The following is a 27,935-nucleotide window of genomic DNA, read 5'->3' as shown; positions in this document are numbered from 1 at the left end:
GGTAAAAATATTAAGGCGACAAACAAAACACATATAGCAAGTTTGGGGAAGCATATAAACAAATAAAAGGCTCAGACAGACCTCCTTTAAACCAAAGAAAACACATAGTTTAGCATTTCTTGCACGTACTGTTTAAGGTCTAGTTAAACTTAGAAGGTTTGAGGCAGACTGATTTATTACATAGTTCAGATCAGAAGCCCGAAGCAGGCCTACCTGTTGGTTGTAGCTTATAAGATCTGATTCAGTTTATAAAAATTTATCCTACAGTTTGCCTAAGTGATAGACGAAGCCTATGGGCATGATATCTACAGATTTCAGAAACAAGAATGAAATAGATTGAATACATACTGATTAAAAGGGGTTATCAGATTATTAAAGAAAAACAAACTTTAGCAAAAGTTACAGGTTCTGCAAATATTATTACTGGTTTTAGACTCATAAGCGAGTGGAAACGTTTCAGACTTGGTTGATAGTTCCTATTGGCATGCTTTCTACGCGTTGTTGATTTTAATCACTTTAATAGATATGAAAAATGCAGAAAACCTACAACATGATATCTAGGTGTTACATTTTATTACAAACGTGACATCTGATTACCTTTTTTTGGTTATTAGGACCTATAAACAAGTTTGCCTAGTGAAAAGCGGGTATGCAAGAATCACAAGGGACCTATAGGCATATTTTCTACATGCGTGTGCAGAAGCTATAGACATAATATCTACATGAAAGTGCAGGATCCCTATAGTCATGGCATCTAAATGAGAATGCTGAAATTATTATAGACATGGTAACTAAATGGGAATGCAGAAGTCCTTATAGGTATGGTAGCTATATTAAAAATGCAGAAATTTTATAGGCATGGTAGCTATATGCTGAAATTAGAGATTCCTATAGGCAAGTTATCTATATGAAAAATGCTGAAATTAGAGATTCCTATAGGCAAGTTATCTACCCTTTTTATATGCATGGTTACCCCTCCCTTTTCATTAACCATCCCCGAAAGTTTATTACAAAGTTATTACAGTCCAAAGAAAATAAAGAAAATACATCAGAAAATGGAAAAATACAACCAAGGAGAGCCTAATTCAGACTTCCTATCTGAAGTATGAAGTAAACCAACTCCAAAGATCAGATTTCAAAGCCTTTCTCTCATTTGGGGGTGTGTCAGAGTTCCCTAAGAGCCTTACATGAACTCCGGGCAGTGCTTACACCCCAAATACATTACCAGACTAGGACATAGTGCAGTGTGGAAGAGCCAGCCCTCAAGTGTCCAAGTTCAGAGGGAACACAGGGTCCCAAGGCAAGGCTCACAGGAGGGGGGCAGAACCTAGGAACTAAGAGAGAGTGCAAGTGCAGGATTCTGAAAGGGGAAAGGGGGAAAGGAAACAGTTCACATTGATACACATAGGGGTATAGGGAATGGAGAGATAGTAAAGGAAAAGCAACAGCAGGCTGGTGGGGCATACTCAGCAATGAGGAATGCTGGCCTACCCCATAAGCATGTTAGAATACATTGTTTAGAAGTTAGGATCCTTTAAGGGATCAAGTTCAAACCATAGACAATAACTTGCATATTGCCATGTTTTAAACTGCAACTCACAGCACATAAAGGGAATAGGGAGGAGGGGTTCATGACAGAAACAAGCAAAAGAAAATAACATGCTAGTTTAAGTATTTAGATCTGCAGAAGTAATAAAGTAGACATAGGTGTAGAAAGTTGTAAGTAAACACATTGTGGTGATGCTGCAACTTAAATTAGAACACACCAGTTTCAAGGGAAACAAACAAAGGAAAAGTGCAGTAGTCTTGTGAAAGCCACAGAATAGACAAGAAGAGAGTGCTAGTAAGAGTTCAGAGGAGATTGTAGAGTAGTAGGGGAGGATTGTTAATCGTGTGTAGTGTGAAAGAAAAGTTGTGTATTTATAGTGCAGAAAGCAGGCAGAAATAAGGTAAGAAAATAGTTTGAAAACTGATTGTCAATCAATTACACAAGGCTTCCCTTAATTAAGGGATTCAGATTCAAATGGGTAAAACCAATTAAGGAAAGAAATTAATCAAACACTTTGTGCAAAGTAGTAAATTAGGGGCAAATACATAAAGGCTATTTAAGGACAAGGTCTTTGAAATACACGGTTGTACAATTTAAGGAAAGAAAATCAATTAACAGCCAAGAAATCTGAGGCCAGAGATTTTGTACGAATGAACCAAGTCAGAAAGATGGGAAAGATTTTTAACTTAAGGAAAATCAGCAAACAAATCAATTAGACCTATTTAAAAGGAATTCTGAATCAATCACAAGTTTGAAAACCTTTTTTGAAGAAAGATTCATCACATATAAAAGCATACGGACACGTTAAACATGAAGGAAACTTTTTCATGCCCTTGTAAAAATCAGTAGAAAGAATCCAGTGTAGAAGAGTTTAGCAAAAGGTTCAACATTGTATGAAAACAAAGGTGTAAACTCAGTTCAGAGACTCAAAGTTAGTCTGACAGAGTTAGGGATTTTGAAATGAAACCCTAGTTCAAGCAAACCATAAAGCAAGGATGAGAGGGCAGGCAATTGAATCAAAATCATGTTCAGAAGTTTCAGAAAAGGACGGGCTTCTTCAACAACAAAACTTATGAAGAATATGATAGCAAAGTAACATGCAATCACAGTAGAAGGATTCAAAGAACATAATGGCAAATACTGATACGGACAGTAGAAAAAACATGCTTTGGCAAACAGAGAAACTTAAAAACTTAGCAAGAAAATACAGTAGAAGAACACAAGAACACCGGAAAAGTATAGCAGAAAAGCATATAGGAAAACACAGTATGATAAACATATAAGAACATGGTAAAAATACAGTAGAGAAGTCTACGAGACCATAGTATAGGAAAACACAGTAAGAGAAGCATACAAAAGATGATACGAGAACACAGCAGAGGCAAACACACGAATAACAAAGAAGAAAAAAACATAAAACACTTAAACACTTTCCAGAAAACCCTAAATCGGAAAAGAAGGGTGTTGAAAGTAAGTTTCAAAATAAAAGTTAGGGAAATCGTTTGAAAACTCAAGTAGAGCATAGATACACAACATATTTAAAAAGAATCGGAGAAAAACCTCGAAGGGTTAGGGTTTCAGAAGAACCCTAGAATGAGAAAGGCTTTGAAAAGGTCATTGACCTGAGTCGGAGAAGTTAGAATCGGGCTCAGAAGACCAGGATACGCCGGAGCAAGGCCGGAGATGATCGTGAAACCTTGAGCCGGCAAAGGTCTGGATGAAAACCTTCGAGGTCAGACCTCGAATCTTCAGGTACTAGGCACATAGGAGTAATAGGAGGTGAGTATAGGACTCCCACAGCCTGAGAAGCCATGGATTCCAGTGGGTTTCACGGTGGGAGATGGTAGGAGACGATTAGGGTTCATAGAAGGTTCGAGATAGTTTGAGGGGTTGAAGGGATTCAAAGGCGGCTGGTTAGGTGAAAATGATTTAGGGTTAAGGGGTGTTGGTGGATTAAAAAAGGAATGGAGGGATCGTGGCCGTTGATAATTTTGATCAACGGCCTGGATTTATTGGCGAGCTGGGGCGGGTTCGATTAAATTGGGTCATGGGCGGGTAGTTTAGGAATTGGGCCGGTCCGATTGAGATTGAAATTGGGTTAGCTGGGGTGGTCGATTTGGGCTAAAATCGAAATAAATAGGGCTAGGTTTTAAATAGCCACTTTTCCCTTTTTATTTTTATAAAAGTAGTAAAATGATTTCCGAAAACAAATTAAAGGTACTAAATTAATTAATAATATATAAATATTAAATTAAAATACTGGAATCAAATTGGTAATTATAAACGCAGTTAATTCTTAAAATAGGCTAATATTGCAATTATATGCAATTTAGCTTTAAAATACTAAATAAGTTTGTAAAAATGTGCAAAAAATTACCTTAGCTATATTTTGGGATAAATATGGGAATAAAATAAATTACTCACCAAAAATGATAATTTGAGGAATAATTATTGGTTTTTGTATTGCTAAAATAGGGCAATAAATTGATTTAAAAATCCTTCAAAAATTAGGAAGAATACTAAAACATTTGGACACATTTTTTTTTTTGAAATATTTATATTTTATATCATCTCAAATCATTTACATGCTTCATCCGTAATCAGCAGTTTGGACAGGTAGTTCCCAAACTTGTTGTATGCTTCTATATCAACTTTGTTACATGTTTCTAACTTCTAGGGATAGAAATTCAAATCATTCATGTATCGATCTAATCTACTACTTTTGCGAGCTCTCACATGGATTTCTCTTATCACTTGTTTCACTACTTGGTCTGCTGATCTGCTGCATTCCCTGAATATCCTTCTATTCCTTTCCAGCCACACATGATATACTCCACAAGCTAATGTCATTCTGTATGTCTCCTGGTAAGCAGTCTTCCTTCTGGTGTTTTCTATTGCCCATTGTACTTCATTCTTCCGGTTCAATGCAGCTCTTTTTATGCCTTGCCACAGTAGGAGTTTGGACCATATCTGTTGAGCATAACTGCATTCAAATAGAAGATGGTCTATATCTTCATTGTCTTTCTTGCATAACACACATTCCATATCCTCTAGATTAGCCCAGCATGCTATCCTCTCCTTAGTTTGCAACCTTCTGTGTAGAGCCAAGAATATGATGAACTTCCATTTAGGATGACCATTGTTGTTACAGACCAGTCTTCTCCAAGGGACTTTTGGGAAATTCCCTCGATAGGCTTCATATACATCCTTAATGGAGTATTTTATCATAGCAGCTACATCATCTTCCTGGAGGCCTATTTTTTCAAATATGCTCTTTGCTATGAAGATTTTCTGCACCACCCATGAAGCTTGGGTGGTCTTAATCTCCCATATATCCCCTGTCTTGGTATAGTAAGCATGTATCCATTTCACCCATAGACAGTCCTTCTTCCTGCAAATATTCCATAACAGTTTACCAATGGCAGCCCAATTCCATGTATATATGTCTAGGATATTAAGACCCCCTGCTATTTTAGGGAGGCAAAGTCTATCCCAGGCAATCAGTGCCTTCTTGCTAAGGTCATTGCCTCCTGTCCATAAGAAGTTCCTGCAAGTGGCTTCAATCATCTGCACAACTTTCCTTAGTAGCACAAAGACTTGTGACCAGTACACTTGAATTGAATACAACACAGATTTCACAAGCTGTAGCCTTCCAGCATATGATAGGTATCTTGTAGTCCATGATTTTATTCTAGCCAGAATCTTGTCTATCAGGGGTTTGCATTGAGTAATAGATAGCCTTTTTGTACATAGAGGGATGCCTAAGTACCTAAAAGGTAGATCACCCTTGCCAAACTGTGTTACTTGAAGGATCAGCTGTTGGATCTCCTGAGGGACACCACCAAAATACATTGAGCTTTTGTCAATGTTAGCACATAATCCAAACACTTGTGAGAACTTTTGGAAGCATTGGACTAGCATAGAAGATAGATTCTAGCTCTCCTTTGCAGAATAGTAATAGATCATCTGCAAATCCAAGTTGAATAATCTACAGCTTTTTGCACCTAGGGTGGAATTTGAACTTCTTATCTTCACTGATTTTCCTTAAACTTTTGCTAAAATACTCCATGGCAAGTACAAAAAGAAAGGGAGACAGGGGGTCTCCTTGCCTTAGGCCTTTCTTAGCTGGAAATGGTGGTAGTGGATCTCCATTAAGTAGCACTGAATAGGAGACAGTAGAGATGCAACACATAATCCATCTGATGAACTTTGCTGGGAACTGGAGGTACTGTAGGACTTGCTCTACATATGGCCACTCTATTGAATCATAAGCTTTTCGCATGTCTATTTTAACCATGCATCTAGGAGTAATGCCTTTCCTGCCATAGCCCTTCACCAATTCATGGCTCAATAGGATATTGTCAGTGATTAGCCTTCCTGGTACAAATGCTGATTGACTTTTGTCTATCAGGCTGTCCATTATCCCCTGCATCCTAGTAGTAAGTATTTTAGAGATCAGTTTATATAGCATTTTGCAGCATGCTATTGGCCTGAATTCTGAAATTTTTGTGGGGTTTGTGATCTTTGGGATAAGAGTAATGGTTGTACAGTTTATAGCTTTATATAGATCTCCATCAATGAAGAACTGAAGGACTGCTTTAGTGACCTTGCTTCCTATCACATTCCAAGCTTTCTTGAAGAAATATGCATTGAACCCATCACACCCTGGAGCTTTTTGGTCATCAATGTTCATAAGAGCTTGATAGACTTCTTCTTTAGTAACCTGTGATATAAGCTGCAGTTGTTGATGTCTGTTAAGAGCCTTTCCATGCTTCATTACCTCAGGGTCAATTGCTGGGAGTTGACTAGCAGCACTTCCAAGAAGTGTTTTATAGAAGCTGGTTACTTCTGTGGCAATGTCTGTAGGTTAGTGAATTATGTTACCACTAGAGTCACACAGGCTGGTAATGCTATTCTGAGTCTGTCTGCTTCTTAAGCTGGCAAAAAAGTAGGCATTGTTCTCATCACCAAGCTCTAGCCATTTGTTTCTTGATCTTTGTTTAAGTATACTTTCTTCCACTAGACTCCATTTCTCTAGTTTCATCTTCACTTCTTTTTCTTCTTCAAATAAGTAGTCTGGTTGCATGTGTTGGCCCTGTTGTGTTTGAATATCTTGTAATTCCTTTCTATATAGCTCCATCTTCTGCCTTATGTTCCTGAATTCTGTATGATTTATATGTTTGAACTCTTTCTTCATTTCTTTGAGTTTCCACCATATGTTCTGCATGTGTTGCTGTGTTGTAGGTTTATGCCAGATATTAGTCACCACTTTCAGGAAGTCTTTATGATCAGCAAGGCAATTTAGGAATCTGAATGGCTTTGAGCTTCTTTGCACCTCATTTTGTAATTGAATACACAAAGGAGTATGGTCTGAAACCCCAGGATTTAGGATTATTACTTCAGTAGTAGCATTTGTCATAAGCCATTCAGTATTTACAAAAGCTCTGTCTATCCTGCTCCATATGTGACCATTTGACCAAGTATATTTCCTTCCAATTGCTCTTAGTTCTGTCATGCCACTAGTTTGCAGGAACTCATTAAAGTCCCTTACTTCATTATCTTGGACTGGGTTGCCAAATTGCCTGTCTTCTATATCAGTTATTGCATTGAAGTCCCCAAAGACTAACCATGGACTTTGAATATGCCTACTTGTCCCTGTCAAGTCTTCCCACAGCTCCTTCCTTGCTTCAATAGTATGTAAACCATAGACAACTGTCAGGTGTAGTTTTGTCTGCAGGTGAGGGATGCTAAGGATTCCATGAATAGCCTGGATATTCATATTAGTAGTTTCAAATTTCAGCCTATTAGGATCCCACATAATCCATATTCTTCCTTTTGAGCTATATGCATAGTTTGCACACCATTCCCAGCTTGCTGCAACTTTGTGAATAACTCTGCCTGCATTATTTTCCTTTACTCTATTTTCTAGTATAGCTATCAGTGCTATATCATTATTTACAATAAACTTTTTTACTTCTTTCTGTTTATAGACTTTATTTACACCCCTCACATTCCAAGCTACTATCTTCATTTACTTGATTGTTTAGATTTAGGATCCCTGTATCCCCTTGGTAGCTACATTGCCCTTGTTCCTTGAATGATTCCCCTGCCTCAAAGCTCAGCGGACTGAAGCCATTCATCATATTAATACCAGTATCACCCCTGATGTTTGCTACACCACTTTTTCCTGCAGATTTCCTTTTAGCTAGTTCCTAGTTTGGGAGTTTTTCATTTTCATTCTCAGTATCCCCTTTGCTGCTTACTTGTATTCCATTTTCAGTTGGAACACTTTCAACTTCTTCAGTCCTAGTTGGTTCTGCTCTTTTCCTCCATTCCATCTTAGGCTTCTGTTGTTTTTGTTTCTGTTCTATAGCTTTTTGATTATTCCTGCAAACATGTCCAACCTGAAGACAAGTGTGACAATACTCAGGAATCCAGTCATAATCAATAGCTTGCTCAAATACATTCCCTTTGGGATCCATAACCTTCAGCATTGTAGGCATATCTTTTGTCACATCCATTTCAACTAGCAACCTTGCATAGGAGATCCTCTCAATTTTTGAAGTGCACTCATCTGCATATAATGGTATTCCCAGCCCACTGCCTATTCTGCTAAGTGAGTCCATACTCCAGCAATTCAGTGGCAAATTGGGTAGTTTCACCCAAATAGGTATGGTTTGTAGTACTTCCTTACTAAAATCAAAGTTAGGCGACCAGGCTTTGACGATTATAGGCTTATTTCTTATCATATATGGTCCAGATGCAAGCACAGCATCCCTATCTTCCATGCTACTAAGTTTGACAACAAAATAACCGTCGTTATGAAAGTAAATTTTTGGCTTACTGATAAAGTTCCACTGTGTAGCAATGAATCGATCCAGCATACCAATTGAAGGGGATTCACCCACAACATACAGCACAATTGCATGTTGCCATTTCATTGTTTCACGCTCAATCTCATTTGTGTCTAATTCAATAATTTTTTCACCATTTTTGACTATCGGAGCAATGAATTTGAGGCTCATACCTCTAGATGCCAAATTGTTCCCAGCAAATAGGTTCACCCACTCCTTCTTCTGCTCCTCTGCTGGTTTAGCAGGATTTTGAGCTTCCGTTGCCATGGCTTGCACTTCCTTCCCCTGTATCACCTTTTCGACCTCAATTTTCTCCACGATTGGGACTTCCTCCACTAGTTTCACATTCTGGATCTGTTCACCTTTGTCAATTGGAGTGGATCTAGCTGAATTCACTCCATGCAAAGATGGCCACATTTCAGTACTAACCTTCAACTGTTCTATTGGATTCATCACCTTTTGCATGTTGTCATTCTTCTCCGTTTGCTCAATTGTAACTTCCTTGCTCGTACTTGTGAGCTGTATCACTCTCTTAGGTCTCCCCCTACCCATGCCGGCAGAGGCGCACGTTAGGCCACCGTCAATGCGCAACCGTCGTCGCTGTTTTAGAGAGAGAAAGTAGAGAGAAGGACACATTTATATATGCATACATATGTTATTTTGAAAGTATTTTGCATATAAAAAAATATAGGGAAAAATTGGGTATCAACAGTGGGTACTTTTTCTTAATTGTAACTTTGTTCAACTGCCTATAATCAATGCACATCCGCATAGTACCATCCTTCTTCACAAATAGAACTGGTGCACCCCAAGGCGACACACTAGGCCTAATGTATCCCTTATCAAGTAGCTCCTGAAGTTGTTCTTTTAATTCCTTAAACTCTGTTGGTGCCATAAGATATGGAGGAATAGAGATGGGTTGAGTGCCCGGAACCAAGTCAATACCAAAATTAATGTCCCTCTCGGGTGGCATGCCTGGCAGGTATGCAGGAAACATATCTGGAAAGTCTCGTACTACTGGAGCGGAATCAATGGTAGGAGTATCATCACCAACATCCCTCACAAAGGCAAAATATGCCAAACATCCCTTCTCAACCATCTATCGAGCCTTCAAGTATGAAATTACTCTACTGGGAACATAATCCAAGGAACTTCTCCACTCAATCCTATGCAATCCTAGCATCGCCAAAGTCACGGTCTTAGCGTGACAATCCAGAATAGCATGATATGATGACAACCAATCCATGCCTAAAATCACGTCAAAATCAACCACACTAAGTAGTAAAAGATCAACTCTCGTCTCCAATCCCCCAATAGTCACCACACACGACCGATACACATTGTTCACAATAATAGAATCACCTACTGGTGTAGATACATGAACAGACATAATTAAATAATCATGGGGCATATCCAAATAGCGAGCACAGTACGATGATACATATGAATAAGTGGAACCAGGGTCAAATAATATGGAAGCATCCCCGTGGCACACTGAAACAATACCTGTGATAACTACGTTTGAAGCAACTGCCTCTGTCCTGGGGGGAAAAGCATAGCATCGAGCCTGACCACCCATCTGATCGACCTCCCTCTCTAGGGTGACCTCGAGTTGCCTAAGTCCTACCCTGAGCTAGCTGAGCGAGCGGCAAAGTAACTGGTGCGGAGGTCATAGCCTGACCTATCTGCTGAACTAGACCTCCCATAAGACGGGGACAATATCTTCTCACATGCCTTAACTGTCGAAACCTCGTAGCAACCTCAATCCGAAAATGGCAGCGGGGACTGAACCAGACCCCGAGAATCAGAATAACCACTAGAACAACCCGGTACTGACATACCTTGAGCTAATAGAGCATGGGATAAAATCTGAGCTGGGAGGACACTGAAAGATGACTAACCCCGATGAGCAATGTATGAACCATGACTAGCTGATGCACCACAATGAATCGGACGAGCCATCTGAGTAGGCCTATAAGGACGACCCCAACTTTGATGGGACTGTCCTCCAGATGAGGCACTACTGAAACCACCTGAACTACGAGGCCTCTTGGCCTCCTGCTCCTTGCTACTGACTGCGAACCAACTCTAAGAGTCTAGCAATATTGATGACCTGGTCAAACCTCGCACCCGTTGCCACCTCCCGAGCCATAATGAAGCATAATCCATAGTTGAGGACATCAATGAGCCTCCTAATCTTCTCCCTATGGTCATAACCAACCATGTTGCATGACGAGCCAACTCTACAAACCTCATCTCATACTGAGTCACGGTCATACCCTCCTAGCGTAGTTGCTCAAACTGCCTATGCAAATCCTCTCTGCGAGTCTGTGGGACAAACTTCTCTAAAAAGAGAACCGAGAGCTCATGCCATGTAAGCGGTGCTGCATCGGTTGGCGTGTCCAACTCATAGGTCTCCCACCATCTGTAGGCTCCCCGTGTCAGCTGAAAAGTAGTAAATGGAACTCCACTGGTCTCCAAAATACTCGTTGTGCGAAGGATCCGCTGGCACCTGTCTATAAAATCCTGAGCATCCTCTGACTCTGCCCCACTAAACTCTGGAGGCTTAAGCCTCCCAAACCACTCCAGTCTCTTTTGCTCGTTATCACTCATAGGTGGGCCAACCTAGCTCGAGCAGTATTAACCAGCCAGGCTGGTAGTACCCCCAGTGTCTAGAGTCCCTGAGTTACATGCTCTAGAGTACAGACGGAGGGAGTCTGAGCACCACCCCCGTCCTGTTAAGTGGCTGGTGCAGTTGGAACTGAGATTGCTTGAGACAGGCTCGTGCACACAGTCAAAATTTGGGCTAAGGCCTCCTGAAGGCCTGGGATCACAATGGGCACAACCGGTGCCTGAGCTGGTCCCACCGGCTCAACAACATCTGGTATCTGCTCCTCAGCTGGAGCAACTGGTGGCTCCACAAGTGCTGCTCTAGCTGTACGAGATGTACCTCGGCCTCTACCACGGCCCCGGCCCTCCTGCGGCCCTAGCTGGTGGTGCCGGTGGCCGTCCGCCTGATCCGGTCATACGTGTCCTCACCATCAGTGAGAGAATAGAAGAATAAAAGTTCAGATTTCGAAATCAATAAATCTGCACGACAATAGTAAAAGAAAGTAAAGTTTCGTAATGGTTTGGTAGCCTCTCGAAGATAAGTACAGATGCCTTCATACCGATCCGCAAGACTCTATTGAACCTGATCATGACTAGTGAGACCTAGGTAACCTAGTGCTCTGTTACCAACTTTTCACGATAAAAAATCCCAACTTGTCGTGATGGCACCATACACACTTACTAGGCAGGCCGATAATCCAACAAAAACTAAATATTTGAATAAAACATGTTTTAATAAACTCAACAGCGGAAATCTCATAAATATATGATGCAAATAAATGAAATGCTACTACATCCACCCCCAAAATCTGGTGTCAACGAGTACATAAGCACTACTAAGTATCAACATAACCAAAACTCTAGTACAACTGTCTCAGAAGTAGAACAGTATTGAAGAAAATAAAAGGAAGGAGAGTCAAGGTCTGCGTGTGTCATAGCAGCTACCTCAAAGTCTCAGAGCAGGTACTAGCATGGATCTAGAAATCACCTCGTCCATATGTACCTGGATCTGCACACGAAGTGTAGAGTGTAGTATGAGTACAACCAACTCCATGTACTCAATAAGTAACAAAACTAACCTTGGGCTGAAAGCAGTGATGAGCTCAGAAGATTACTGTCAAAACCAAATATAATGACAATACATATATGATAATGACAATAAATAACTCAGAGAAGCTCCATAATTAGCTCGTTCAGGGTATAGAAATTTAGACATGCTTTCAAGTTCAATAATTAAAGCCCAACAGTGATAAGAATATGTCAATTACAGCTAGCATGAGGAAAGGCAGATCTCTATGCCTACATGTTTTTATGCATGTCAAATGTATGATTTCACAGTGATATTCCCAGGTACTCACACTCTCGGATTACACAATCTGTCTATCTCAAATGCCCACTCATCCCACACAATACTCGCTCAGCACTATACGAGTGCCTGGCATCAAGGACCCTCATCAAAGCATGTGTATAAATCACTTTGCCTGCGCTCACTGCTGGTATGTCAAACTCCAAAGGGGCGGATCCTTCCCACGAGCTAATTTAAAACCTATAAGGCATGCTGTGGCGTGCAGCCCGATCCACAATAATAGATAAGACAATAAGGCCTGGCTCCTGCTGCAGCGTGTAACCTGATCCACAATAACACTCACAACACGGCTCTCAGGCCCACCTCAGTCATCAATCTCTCAACTCTTAAGGGCTCACAAATCTCGTACCACTCAGCCCAAACAATGATAACATGTGATGTAATAATGAATGATAACAGAGACTGAGGTATGATATGCAAAAAAGAATCATGACTAAGTACATAATTGTAGTTAAAGCAGAAAACTCAAAATAGCAGAAATAATCTCAGTGGGTCTCAATCAAATAAGCATATAGCCTAAACATGATTTCGAATATGAATCACAACTCAATTACGTAGCACATAGGAATTACACAGATATAACAAGACTTGATATCAGCATAGTATAAGAATCCACCGGGATCATGATTACCATGGTGCACGCCCACATGCCCGTGACCTGGAATGTGTGCCTGTCACCTAGCATGTGTTTTACCCCAACACAACCATATAACACGTTTTTCTAGAGATATATACCCTCATTTCCAAGTTTACAAGTGTTACTTACCTCAAAGCACGCAACTCACTACTCCAACATCCCTTGCCACGCGAATCATCCTCCGAACAACTCGAATCTAGTCACAAACAACTTAATATAATCAATACAAGCTGTAAGAATAGATTCCATACGATAAAGCTAAGGTCTTTAACCAAAATCAAAAATTCAACACCGGGCTCGCACCTCGGAACCTAAAAAATTTTAAAAATTCCGGACACCCATTCGATTACGAGTCCAATCGTACCAAAATCATCTAATTCCGACCTCAAATCGACCTTCAAACCTCCATTTTTCATTTTTAAAAAGTTTCCACAAAATCTCCCATTTCTTCACTTTAATCCACTAATTAGATGCTAAAAACAAGAAGTAATCATGAAATAATAATAAATCTAAGTTAAAAACACTTATCCCGATCCAAGACGTAAAATTCCCCTCCAAAACCGTCAAAACCCGAGCTCTACAACTCAAAAGACGAAATAATAACTCTACCCTCGATTTGGGGTTTTAAACATTCTGCCTAGGTATTCCTCTTCGCGAATGTGGAAGCTTCTTAGAGTTCGCGAAGAACAAAACACACCAGCTGCCAAAACCTCCTTCGCAAACGCGGCTCCCAGGTCGCGAACGTGATGTTCCACATAGCTCAGCCTATGCGAACATGTAAACCCATCTGCGAACGCGTACACCCATCCGCGAACGCGTACACCTATCCGCTAACGCGAAGGCTTAATGCCCGGTACCTAGGCTGGCCTCTCTCTTCTACAGGAATGCAGCCCCTCTCTCGCGACCGCGATGCATAGACCCTCCAAACCTTCGCGAACGCATCGCCTTCTTCGTGAACGCGAAGAACAAATCCTCCTGCCACTGAATAACACTACGCAAACGCGATCCCCATGTCGCGATCGCGATAGAGAATGCACCAAATATCAGATCAGCAGTTCCTCAAGGCAAAAAATGAAGCCGAACTTCATCTGAATCACACCCGAGGCTCCCGAGATCCCATCCAAATATACAAACAGGTCCTAAAACACGATATGAACTTAGTCGAAGCCTCAGATCACATCAAACAAAATTGAAATCATGAATCGCCTCCCAATTCAAGCCTAATGAACTAATGCCCCTCAATATCCGGACATACTCCTAAGTCCAAAATCACCATACGAAGCTATCGGAACTATCAAAACTCCATTCCGGAGTTGTCTACATAAAAGTCAAACTCCGGTCAACTCTTCCATCTTAGGCCTCCAACGTTGGGGCTAAGTGTCCCAATTTACTCCAAAACATCCCCGGAACCAAACCAACTACCCCTGAAAGTCACATAACCACAAATGTACAAAGAAGAAGAGATAAATAGGGGAACGGGGCTACAATACTCAAAATGACCGGCCGGGTCATTACATTAGATCTACCCAAAGATCCATGTATTTAATTCAAAAGTGTGGAGAATTCACTTATCTTGTGTTGCTTGATAAAAATCCCCTCAAAATAGCTCTTCTAGTTTGGCCAACCCAAGTGGAAATGAGAGAAAAGAGAGCCAAGTCCCGTATAAAAATCAAATCTACCCAGGCCCGTCCTTCTTCGCGATCTCAGAAAAGGCCTTGCGATCGCGAAGGTCAAGCTGACTCAGCCCAGGTCATATGGCGACCTGAGCCCCGCGGTCGCGATGCCCAGCCTACCCTTCCCTTCGCTTTTGCGGTCCCCATCCGCTTCGCGAAGGCCAATAGCCTTCATGTGCACTCCGTCTCAAACCTTCTTCGCATTCGCGAACTAGCCTTCGCGGTCGCGAAGGAGGACTAGGTCCTTCACCGCCTTCACGATGGCCTCCTCGAGTTCGTGAAGAGAAAAGTCCAGGACCCTTCTCCAGCCTTCTTTGCGATCGCGGGACAACCTTCACGATCGCAAAGCACACCAGCAATTTCAGCCTAGTTCAGTTATGCTCCGGGTGGTCCGAAACACACCCGAGCCACCCAGTACCTCGTCCAACTATACCAACAAGTCCATAAACATGCTACAGACTTACTCGAAGCCTCAGTACACATAAAATAACACCGGAACTATGAATCACACCTCAAAACCAAATTAATCAACTTTTAAGCTTCAAACTCATTTTAACCAACTCCAAATGCGATGAAACGTACTTACACTACTCGGAATGACGCCAATTTTTACGCACAAGTCATAAATCACAACACGAACCTATTTCAAGGCTTAGAATCTCAAACAGACCTCGGATAATACCAAATTTCACTTCTAGTCAAACATAGGAAATTCTAAAACCTTCAAAATGCCAACTTTCAACCATAAGCGCCGAAACGCTCCCGGTCCACCCGAAACTCGATCCGAACATATGCTCAAGTCCAAAATCATCATACAAATCTATTGGAACCTTAAAATATCGGTTCTGAGGTCGTTTACTCAATGTATTGACTCAAGTCAAACTTGGTCACCTTATGCCATTATTATGGAACTTAGTGTTTCGAATTTAACTCGAACCCTTCCAAAGATAAACCAACTAACCCCGCAAGTCATAAAATAGTAAAAGCACATACGAAAAGTCTTAAATAGGGGAATGGACATCTAAAAAGCAAAACAACCGGTCAAGTCGTTACAATGGTTACCGGACTTAATGCAATGAGCATCAAGTTCAAGCGATTATTAGTTTCCTTCCTCAAAGTTAGGAGCATATACGTATGCACCTGGCTCATAATAAGCACCATAGTGTGTTTGATGATGTGAGGTAACATCTAAAGTTGGAAGAAGAGAGAAATAAGGCTGTCTAAGAAGGTGCAAAAGTGCACAAACTACATCTTCTAGCTCAAAGAATGGTTTTAAACGTAAAATTAGTGAAAATTGAAAAATCTAGGCACAACCAAACAAGAATCTTAAAATAATAACTAACTAGATGATAGAAAGTGCGAAACAAAGAAAAATAGTGACTAAAGTGAAATGCTTCAATTGTGATAAAAAGGGTCATGATGCTAGTGATTACACTAATCCCTGGAAAGCACCTCACAATGAGTCTAAAAAGGTACTTTAATTTGTGTTCCTTATGATTAGTAATATATGTATTGCTAACTTTATTTTTATCTTTCTACAAATTAATCCTTTGTGGATTGTTGACCTACGAATCAAAGACCACATAACAATGGGATCGTGAAGCCTTTGTGAACTTCTAATGGATCTCTAAACAAATTCTAGTCATTTATGCCACTATCAATAGATTCTGTGATTAAATGTCACTAGACAGAATTTCTCAATATGAGAGAGTCATTCCAAATAGTGTCAAACCAGAATTACTACAATCCTTTTTAGAAAAAAGTGACTTAACTAACGAAAGAAATATGGCACCAGATACATTCTTAAAAAAAGTGTTTTAGCTTTTATTTAATAAAATGTGCATATATATATATATATATATATATATATATATATATATATATATATATATATGAAACAATACTAAGAATGTTAAAGGGACCATATCGTGTGAATTAGTTTTGCATGAAAATTGAGATTTTATCCTACGTAACATGTTATTAGCTCCTTAGATATGCATAATATCATGTTCTGTGTTGGTTTTATTATGTTTGCATTTTATAAATAAAATTTTCATGACATTGAGGCATAGGAACAACTCATTTTTATTCTGGTTTTATCATAAATAATTTCGAATGGATTTGGATATTAGTTTCTTTGATCCATATGTTAGCTTTTCATATTTGCCTTATCACAAAATCATGAGGATAATATCATATATGCCTGGTCATATGGGCCTAAGCTATGCAAAAGCTAGTCAAAAAAATTGTTGGCTAACTTTGAATATGTGGATAAGTCTAATTGTGAATATAATCTGGTCGGAAAAAGCTAATATTAAATCATTTGATAATAATACTAGGACTGAATTTTCATTCAACAGATTTATTCGGACGACTGTCGCCCTATGAATGTGAAAGTAAGGCACTGTACTTGTAAATTAATAAGATTATTCATTTTGGTAATATCTATTTGATGTCACATAAATATGAGCAATGAGTTGCTTTATGAAATATTTGAACATGACTGAAAATTAATTAAACGAATCAACGAATGTATTTAGAACCAATCGAGACCATGAATAGATCTTGGTCCTATTAAACGAGCTTTTAAGATGAAAAAAGAATTATTCATCAGTTGATTATTCCCAATACTCTATAACAAAATAATGTTGCATAGAGAAGAAATAAAACACTCTTCGAAATGATTAGATAGATGATAGCTCGAGCAAAGTTGCTAATTTTCTTTTGTGAAGATGTACTATTGATTGATGCATATGTTCATGACCATGTACCAACATAATCAGTTACGCCTACATCATACAAGTTATGGGCTTGTAGGAACCCCAGCCTAAAGTATTTTGAGACTTTGGAATGTGACGGCCGTTATCGATACTCATCTCATAGAAAATTGAGCCAAAGAGGAAGCAAGGGTGTCTATATGAGATACCCTAAATTCTAAAAAGATATGTGTTCGTGGGTTGCAAGATAGTGGAAGTGTAGCTGAATTTGAATAAACTAATGTCATATTCGTAGAGAATGATAAACCAAGAAGGGCGAGATAAGTTAAGACTTGTCTCCTTATGGAACTGAGGACCTAAATCCATAAGATCTCTTCATTCGAGCAGGAGGATTTTGAGTAATGATGAATTGATTTCTCATCAAGATCTACCTTCATCATTGGATGCGAATGAAAGCGATTCTTCTCCAATTGGGAGCAAGTATAGATCTTCTATTCTTGTTCCAAGTAGAAGCAAGATAAACAGTTCTGGTCCAAGTAAGAGCAACATTGATTCTAACGGGAATGTGGTGCTCTTGAATATGGAATGAGAAATTTAGAAAGGATATTTCGTACCCTTCAAAGAATAAATGGATAAATACAATGGAAGAATAAATAGAGTCTAAATGAATCAGCCAAGTTCAGGAGCTACTTGATCTTCCAAAGAACGCAAAACTATTCATAAGAATAAACCAACTTAAATGCTTCATCCAAAAGGCCACGAATATACGATTTATATAGTTTTATAGTCTTGTTATGCTCTTCAAGGCTGTGACGACCCGGCCGGTCGTCTCATGAGTTACCGCCCTGTTTTCCCCATTTCTGCTTCTTTTTACTTTAATTATCGATCTTATATGTGATCGGGTTGGTTGGCTCGGGTTCGGACAGGTTTTGAGAAGGTTTGAGACACTTGTCTCTTTTAAGAAGGCTTAAGTTGAAAAAGTCAACCGGATGTCGACTTATGTGTTAGAGGGCTCGGATGTGAGTTCCGATAGTTCGGATAGCTTCGGGAGATGATTTGGGACTTAGAAGCGCGATCAAAATATGTTTTGGAGGTCCGGAGTAGATTTAGACTTGAATTGGTGAAATGGAGTTTTTGGCGTTTTCCGGTTGATAGGTGAGATTTTGATATAGGGTTCGGAATGGAATTCCGGAAGTTGCAGTAACTTCGTTATGTCATTTGGGATGTGTGTGCAAAATTTCAGGTCATTTGGACGTGGTTTGATTGGGTTTTTGATCAAAAGCGGAATGCGGAAGAATTTAAAACCTTAGGCTTGAATTTGATGAGTTTTCGTGATTTTGATGTTGTTTGAGGTGTTTTGAAGATTGGTACAAGTTTGAATAAGGTTATGGAATATGTTTGTGCTTTTGGTTGAAGTCCCGGGGGCCTCGGGGTGATTTCGGATGGTTGACGGGGAGTTTGAAGAATTAGTGCAACTGTTGTATTTTTGCTGCTTCTGGTATTTCCGCACCTGCGGATAGGGACCGCATGTGCGGCGCCGCATATGCGAAGGAAGGGCCGCAGAAGTGGCCAGAGGTAAGTTGGTCAGGAAACCGCAGAAGTGGCTAGGAGGACCGCATCTGCGATGCCGCAGATGCGGGTGTGTAACCACAGGTGCGGGCAACGGAGGAACTTAAGTGACTTCCGCAAAAGCGGATCGAGAACCGCAAATGCAGTACCGCAGATGCGGTGAAATGGCCGCAGATGCGGAAATGTCTGGTCAGATTATAATAATTCCTCCTTCGCGATTTTCAGAGGGTTTCTCACTTTTAACACAAAATTTTGAAGCTTTGGGCGATTTTGAAGAGAGGAAATCATTGTTCTTCATTGAGGTAAGGATTTTTGGACCTTAAAACACGATTATTTGTGATTAAGGAACAAAATATCAGTGTTAAATTCATGAAAATCAGTAGAAAAAGGTGGAGTTAGGACTTGAGATTAAGAGACCTTCTAGGGATGATTTGAGGGGTCAAACGAACTCTGATTTTCGAGTTATTTATATGTACGGACTCGTGAGATGAAGAAGAACATTTTTGTATAAAGTTTGTCCAGTTCCGGGACGCGTGCCCGGGGGTCGGGTTTTGACTGATTTCGGATTTTGTGCTTAAAATCGATATTTTTCAATTGGAATTCATTCTTTTAGCATAATTTAATGATAAAAATCTGAACTTGGTAAATTTAGAGCACTCGGAAGTCATTTCGAAGGGCAAAGGCATTGCAAGCTAGATTTCGGGCCGGATTGAGGTGNAATTAGTTTTAATATTATTAGTATTTTGGGCGTTAAATAGCGATATGTGGCGTTCGTGCCAGCTGTTGTAACCCTTAGAGGAGTTTTTAAATGATATTTTCCTCTACTGATTGGTTTCGTATACTGGTGCTCAGTCATACTATATTTTACTATTTTAAAGACTCAGCTGTATTATTCTGTTTTAAACACATTAAATGATATTTTCAAAGGTATTTGAGCTGAGCTTCATATTTTACTGTGGCCCGAGGGGCTTATGAGATTCTGACTGAGTAAGGTCGAGGGCCTGTGTTGTGAGGATACATTTGGGTCAGGCTGCACGCTGCAGCAGTGATACATTGATTATGATAATGAGGCTGAGGGCCTGAGATTGTACGCCACGAGGTGGCTTGAGATTTATATGAGGCCGAGAGCCCGTTTATGATGCCACAAGATGGCTTGATTATGCGCTTGGGCCATAAGGGGCCCCTACCGGAGTCTGTACATCCCTAGTGAGCGCGGGTACCCATTGTGATTTGAGATATAGCCCGAGAGGCTGGTATTGTTCTGTGACATTGCCCGAGGGGCTGATTCTGTTGTTACTGTGCCTGAGGGGCAGTTATTATGCGTTTACTTTTTAGTTGTTTTTCCTGTATATTGTTTAACTGTTTAAGAGATGTTTATGAAATTTCACTGCTTAATTATATTTACTGATTTGTTATGCCTCTTGTAGCTTAATGTTGTGCCTTACGTGGTTTTATATTACTCAGTCTTCATTTATTTTTATTACTCACTGAGTTGGATTACTCACTTTAATCCTTGCACCCCTGTGTGCAGATTCGGGCGCTACAGGTCCTGCTCCTGAGGGTTGATAGTTCCAGCAGGTCTTCAGAGATTTACTAGGTAGCTGCTTGGCGATTCGCAGCCCAGTGCACTCTCCCTCTATTTCAGTTTTCTTTTGATTCAGTTATGTAGTAGTGGATTAGACTCTAGACATTTAGTATTGTTTTAGATGCTCATGACTGGTGACACCCCAATGACGGGCTATGATGGTTTATTTTATTTTCGCAACTTATATTGTTATTTTTGCGATTTATTTATATTAAAGACCTTGGTTTATTATTTTAACTGCTTAAGGTGAATTGGAAGTGTGTCGGCTGGCCTTGTCTTCACGAGAGGCGCCATCACGACCGGGTTTGGGTTTAGGGTCGTGACAAGTTGGTATCAGAGCCTAGGTTACATAGGTCTCACGAGTCATGAGCAGGTTTAGTAGAGTCTCGCAGATCGGTACGGAGACGTTTGTATTTATCCTAGAGAGGCTGCAGAACCTTTAGGAAAATTCCATATTCTTGAAATTCTTGTCGTGCGAAGTTGCTGATCCGAATACTAAACTTCTTTTATCCTATTCTCTCACAGATTGTGAGGACACACTCTACCGGTCAGGACGGACGACCACCAATACCACCAGCGGGAGCCACTAGAGGCCGAGAAGTGGCCGAGGACATGGTAGGGGCAGAGGTACAGCCCCCGCAGCAGCTAGGACAGCACCTGCAGACCCACCAGCCGCCCTAGTTCAGGGTCAGGTCCCAGTGGTGGACGCTCCAGCAGCACCAGCTCAGGCACCAGCTGTGCCCATTGTGATTTCGGGTCTTCAGGAGACTCTGGATCTGATATTGACAGTATACACTAGCCTTGCTCAGGCGGTCGCAGTTTCTAATGCCGCAGCTACTTCTCAGGCAGGGGGAGGCTCTCAAACTCCCGCCGCCCGTACACCCGATCCGGTGGTTCAGGGAGTGCAGACACCAGAGGCACCACTAGCCCAGCCGGTGGCAGCTGCTCAGGGTTATGTAGCTCCTGTTATGCCGGAGGGTGAGCAGCGTAGATTGGAGAGGTTTGGCAGACTCCAGCCTCCTACTTTCAGTGGTGCAGAGGGCGAGGATGTTCAGGGTTTCTTAGACAGATGTCAGCGGATTCTTCGCACTGTGGGTATTCTGGAGACCAGCGGGGTTGCATTCACGACCTTTCAGTTTACCGGAGCTGCCTTCACTTGGTGGGAGGCATATGAGAGGCGTAGGCCTGTTGGTTCGGCACCTCTGACTTGGCAGCAGTTCTCCGCTCTATTTCTGGAGAAGTATGTCCCATAATCTCGCAGGGAGGAGTTGCGTAGGCAGTTCGAGCAGCTTCGACAGGGGGATATGACAGTTACCCAGTATGAGATGAGGTTCTCGGAGTTAGCTCGACATGCTATTTGGCTGGTTGCTACTGAGAGAGAGAGAGGATCGGGTAGGTTTTTTATGGCCTCACCTACCAGCTTCGGGTTCTCATGACCAGGGAGAGGGTGTCAGGTGCTACATTCGAGGAGGTTGTGGATATTGCTCGAGAGATTGAGTCAGTTCGTCGCCAGGAGCGCGAGGAGAGGGAGGCTAAGAGGCCTCGAGGACATGGTAGTTTTGGGGGTGCTCCTTCTAGGGGCCAGTTTCAGCACGGCAGAGGCCGACAGTTCCGACATGGTCAGTTAGCTCGCCCAAGTTATCGTGGGGCATCATCAGGCCATAGTTCTCACGGTTCTTAGCAGGGCCATTCTTCACTTAGTCCACTTCCAGCCCAGGGTTCGTCCCGTGCTCCATCGATTCAGGATTCTTTTGCGCCAGGGGCGTCTGCTAGTCATACCGGTGCTAGGGGTTCCCATCAGTCCCCGTCTCCACCACTCAGGAGTTGTTATGAGTATGGAGAGATGGGCCACTTGTGGAGGCGGTGCCCTCGTCGTTCTCAGCAGAGGGGTTAGTCATCAGCCTCAGCCCCAGCCACTTCACCACCCACCCACCCAGCTAGGGGTGGGGGACAGTCATCTAGGGGTCGCCCCAGAGGGGGAGGTCGATCCGGAGGTGGCCAGGCTCGCTTCTATGCACTTCCAGCTAGGCCCGATGCGATTGCTTCAGATGCGGTGATTACAGGTATTATCTTAGTCTGCCATAGGGATGCTTCTGTGTCATTTGACCCTGGCTCTACTTTCTCTTATGTGTCGTCTTATTTTGCCCATTATTTGGATATGCCCTGCGAGTCCCTCGTTTCTTCTGTTCATGTTTCTACGCCGGTGGGCGATACTGTTGTGGTAGATCGTGTGTACCGGTCGTGCGTTGTGATTATTGGGGGTCTAGAGACCCGAGTGGATCTGTTATTGTTATGTATGGTGGACTTCGATGTTATTTTGGGCATGGACTGGTTATCTCCATGCCGGGCTATTCTGGACTGTCATGCCAAGACAGTGACTTTGGCTATGCCTGGTGTGCCACGGATTAAGTGGCAAGGTTCGACAGATTATGTTCCCAGCAGAGTGATTTCTTTCTTAAAGGCCCAGCGTATGGTTGGGAAAGGTTGTCTTTCATATCTAGCTTTTGTGAGGGATGTCGGTGCAGAGACTCCCAGTATTGATTCTGTTCCAGTTGTGAGGGATTTTCCCGACGTATTACCTGCAGACCTGCCGGGTTTGCCACCGGACAGGGATATAGATTTTGGTATTGACCTAGTGCTGGGCACTCAGCCCATTTCTATTCCACCATATCGTATGGCACCAGCGGAGCTGAAAGAGTTAAAGGAGCAGGTTCCGGAACTTCTGGATAAGGGGTTCATTCGTCCTAGCGTGTCACCGTGGGGTGCGCCAGTTCTCTTTGTGAAGAAGAAGGATGGCACGATGAGAACGTGCATTGATTACAGGCAGTTGAATAAGGTAACAATTAAAAACAAGTATCCTTTGCCTCGCATCGATGATTTGTTCGACCAGCTTCAGGGAGCGAGAGTTTCTCTAAGATTGATCTCCGCTCAGGTTATCACCAGTTGAAGATCAGGGACTCAGATATTCTTAATACAGCTTTCAAGACCCGATATGGTCATTATGAGTTTTTGGTGATGTCTTTCGGGCTAACCAATGCCCCAACAGCGTTCATGCATTTGATGAACAGTGTGTTCCGGCCGTATCTCGACTCGTTTGTCATAGTCTTCATTGATGAAATTCTGGTATACTCGCGTAGTCAGGAGGAGCACGCGGAGCATTTGAGAATGGTGTTGCAGAGATTGAGAGAGGAGAAGCTTTATGCAAAGTTCTCCAAATGTGAGTTCTGGCTCAGTTCAGTGGCTTTCTTGGGGCACGTGGTGTCCAGCGAGGGTATTCAGGTGGACCCGAAGAAGATAGAGGCAGTTCAGAGTTGGCCCAGATCGTCCTCAGCTACAGAGATTCGTAGTTTTCTCGTCTTGGCGGGTTATTATCGCCGATTTGTTCAGGGATTCTCGTCCGCGCACTTCATTCCTATTTGTACCACTTATTCCTCTGAGCGGTTAGCAGAGATATATATCCGGGAGATTGTTCGGTTGCATGGTTTCCCAGTTTCCATCATTTCAGATAGGGGCATTCAGTTTACTTCACAGTTTTGGAGGTCTGTACAGGGAGAGTTGCGTACTCAGGTTGAGTTGAGCACAACATTTCACCCTCAGACGGACGGGCAGTCCGAGCGCACTATTCAGATATTGGAGGATATGCTACGCGCTTGTGTTATTGATTTTGGAGGGTCATGGGATCAGTTCCTACCGCTCGCGGAGTTTGCTTATAATAAAAGTTACCAGTCAAGTATTCAGATGGCTCCATATGAGGCTTTGTACGAGAGACGGATTAGATCTCCAGTGGGTTGTTTTGAGCCAGGCGAAGACAGGCTATTGGGTACAGATTTGCTGCAGGATGCTTTAGACAAGGTAAAGGTGATTCAGGAGAGACTTCGTACAGCGCAGTCGAGACAAAAGAGCTATGCTGATAGGAAGGTTCGTGATGTGTCCTATATGGTTGGTGAGAAGGTTCTGTTGAAGGTTTCACCCATGAAGGGTGTTATGAGGTTTGGAAAGAAGGGTAAATTAAGTCCACGGTTAATTGGACCTTTTGAGGTACTTCAGAGGATTGGGGAGGTGGCTTATGAGCTTGCTTTGCCACCCAGCCTGTCAGGTGTGCACCCAGTATTCCATGTTTCTATGCTCCAGAAGTATGTTGGGTCTCATGTTCTGGATTTCAGCACGGTTCAGTTGGAGGGTGATCTGACTTATGATGTGGGGCCAGCAGCTATTTTGGAGCGTCAGGTTCGGAAGTTGAGATCAAAAGATATAGCTTCAGTGAAAGTGCAGTGGAGAGGTCGGCCCGTGGAGGAGGCGACCAGGGAGACCGAGTAGGAGATGCGGAGCAGATATCCCCACCTATTTGAGGCTTCAGGTACGTTTCTTGACTCGTTCGAGGATGAACGTTTGTTTAAGAGGGGGAGGATATGACGACCCAGCCGGTCGTCTCATGAGTTACCGCCCCGTTTTCCCCATTTCTGCTTCGTTTAACTTTAATTATCGGTCTTATATGTGATCGGGTTGGTTGGCTCGGGTTCAGACAGGTTTTGAGAAGGTTTGAGACACTTAGTCTCTATTAAGAAGGCTTAAGTTGAAAAAGTCAACAGGATGTTGACTTATGTGTTAGAGGGCTCGGATGTGAGTTTCGATTGTTCGGATAGCTTCGGGAGATGATTTGGGACTTAGGAGCGTGATCAAAATATGTTTTGGAGGTCCGGAGTAGATTTAGGCATGAATTGGCGAAATGGAGTTTTTGGCGTTTTCCGGTTGATAGGTGAGATTTTGATATAGGGGTCGGAATGGAATTCCGGAAGTTGCAGTAGCTTCGTTATGTCATTTGGGATGTGTGTGCAAAATTCTAGGTCATTTGGACGTGGTTTGGTTGGGTTTTTGATCAAAAGCGGAATGCGGAAGAATTTAGAACCTTAGGCTTGAATTTGATGAGTTTTCATGATTTTGATGTTGTTTGAGGTGTTTTGAAGATTGGTACAAGTTTGAATAAGGTTATGGAATATGTTTGTGCTTTTGGTTGAAGTCCCGGGGGCCTCGGGGTGATTTCGGATGGTTGACGGGGAGTTTGAAGAATTAGTGCAGCTGCTGTATTTTGTTGCTTCTGGTATTTCCGCACCTGCGGATAGGGGACCGCAGGTGCGGCGCCGCATATGCGGAGGAAGGGCCGCAGAAGCGGCCAGAGGTAAGTTGGTCAGGAAACCACAGAAGAGTCTAGGAGGACCGCATCTGCGATGTCGCAGATGCGGGTGTGTAACCGCAGGTGCGACAATGGGGGAACTTAAGTGACTTCCACAGAAGGGGATCGAGAATCGCAAGTGCGGTGCCGCAGATGCGGTGAAGTGGCCGCAGATGCGGAAATGTCTGGTCAGATTATAATAATTCCTCCTTCGCGATTTTCAGTTGGTTTCTCACTTTTAACACATAATTTTGAAGCTTTGGGCGGTTTTGAAGAGAGAAAATCATATTTCTTTGTTGAGGTAAGGATTTTTGGACCCTAAAACTCGATTATTTGTGATTAAGGAACAAAACATCAGTGTTGAATTCATGACAATCGGTAAAAAAAGATGGAGTTAGGGCTTGAGATTAAGAGACCTTCTAGGGATGATTTGAGGGGCCAAACGAACTCCGATTTTCGAGTTCTTTATATGTACGGACTCGTGAAATGATGAAGAACATTTTGGTATAAAGTTTGTTAGTTCCGGGATGCGGGCCCAGGGGTCGGGTTTTGACTAATTTCGGGTTTTGTCTACCCCGGAATTTTACAGCGTACGGCTATGTTGAGGTGACTTACACGCTAGTTGACGAGCATGGGGTAGAGCACCGTTGGGGATTGTGACTTAAAACATCCCGAATGATTATTTTACTGCGTATTTGATAGTTAATTGCTTAATATTATTATATTTTGGGCTAAATGCCATATGTGGGCTTCGTGCCAGCTGTTTGAACCCTTAGGGGATTTTTAAATGATATTTTCCTCACTGATTGATTTCATACTGGTGCTCAGTCATACTATATTTTACTATTTTAAAGACTTAGCTGTATTATTCTGTTTTAAACACATTAAATAATATTTTCAAAGGTATTTGAGCTGAGCTTCATATTTTACTGTGGCCCGAGGGGCTTGTGAGATTCACTGAGTAAGGTCGAGGGTCTGTGTTGTGAGGATACATTTGGTTCGGGTTGCACGCCGCAGCAGTGATACATTGATTATGATAATGAGGCCGAGGGCCTGAGATTGTACGTCACGAGGTGGCTTGAGATTTATATGAGGCCGAGCGCCTGTTTATGATGCCACGAGATGGCTTGATTATGCGCTTGGGCCGTAAGGGGCCCCTCCCGGAGTCTGTACACCCCCAGTGAGCGCGGGTACCCATTGTGATTTGAGATATAGCCCGAGGAGCTGGTATTGTTCTGTGACATTTCCCGAGGGGCTGATTCTGTTGTCACTGTGCCTGAGGGGCAGTTATTATGTGTTTACTTTTTAGTTGTTTTTCCTGTATATTGTTTAACTGTTTAAGAGATGTTTATAAAATTTCACTACTTAATTATATTTACTGATTTGTTATGCCTCTTGTACCTTAATGTTGTGCCTTACGTGGTTTTATATTACTCAGTCTTCATTTATTTTATTACTCACTGATTTGGAGTACTCACTTTACTCCTCCCTGCACCCCTGTGTGCAGATTCGGGCGCTACAAGTTCTGCTCCTGAGGGTTGATAGTTCCAGCAGGTCTTCGGAGATTTACTAGGTAGCTACTTGGCGATTCGCAGCCCAGTGCATTCTCCCTCTATTTCAGTTTTCTTTTGATTCAGTTATGTAGTAGTGGATTAGACTCTAGACTTTTAGTATTGTTTTAGATGCTCATGACTGGTGACACCCCGATGTCGGGCTGTGTTGGTTTATTTTATTTTCGCAACTTATATTGTTATTTTTGGAATTTATTTATATTAAAGACCTTGGTTTATTATTTTAACTGCTTAAGGTGAATTGGAAGTGTGTCGGCTGGCCTTGTCTTCACGAGAGGCGCCATCACGACCGGGTTTGGGTTTAGGGTCGTGACATTTACCATTTCTAGATCTTCTTGCAAAATTCCACAATTTCTACCAATTTCCATGTTTAAATCCATATATATTTCATGTGTTTAACTTTCAATGTATAGAAATCACTTATCTTGTGATGGATGATAAAAAAAACTCCTTCAAAATTGCCCCAAAATCGGCTCAAATGGAAGAAATATGATGAAATGAGCCAAATCGCGATTGGCTATCTTCTATTCTGCCCAAGCGAACCTTCTTCGCGTTCACGAGAATACCATCATGTTTGCGAAGGCCTTCCTACGCAATGCTTCATGTTCGCGATCAACATATTGCGTTCGTGATG

The 27,935-nt window shown here is 42.0% G+C and overlaps 1 protein-coding gene across 1 annotated transcript; it reads right to left on the bottom strand.

Moving 5' to 3' along the window:
- Positions 1 to 4,222: 4,222 nt before the first annotated feature.
- Positions 4,223 to 5,401, bottom strand: LOC109206154. Its single transcript, XM_019368944.1, has one exon. It carries the CDS (start codon positions 5,399 to 5,401, stop codon positions 4,223 to 4,225), a length of 1,179 nt encoding a protein of 392 aa, XP_019224489.1.
- Between the last annotated feature and the right edge of the window lie 22,534 nt (positions 5,402 to 27,935).

The sequence above is a fragment of the Nicotiana attenuata genome, unplaced genomic scaffold, assembly GCF_001879085.1.
Source record: "Nicotiana attenuata strain UT unplaced genomic scaffold, NIATTr2, whole genome shotgun sequence".
Taxonomy (NCBI): Eukaryota; Viridiplantae; Streptophyta; class Magnoliopsida; order Solanales; family Solanaceae; genus Nicotiana; species Nicotiana attenuata.
The sequence above is the reverse complement of the archived record's forward strand: the minus strand, read 5'-3'. Positions and strand labels throughout refer to the sequence as shown.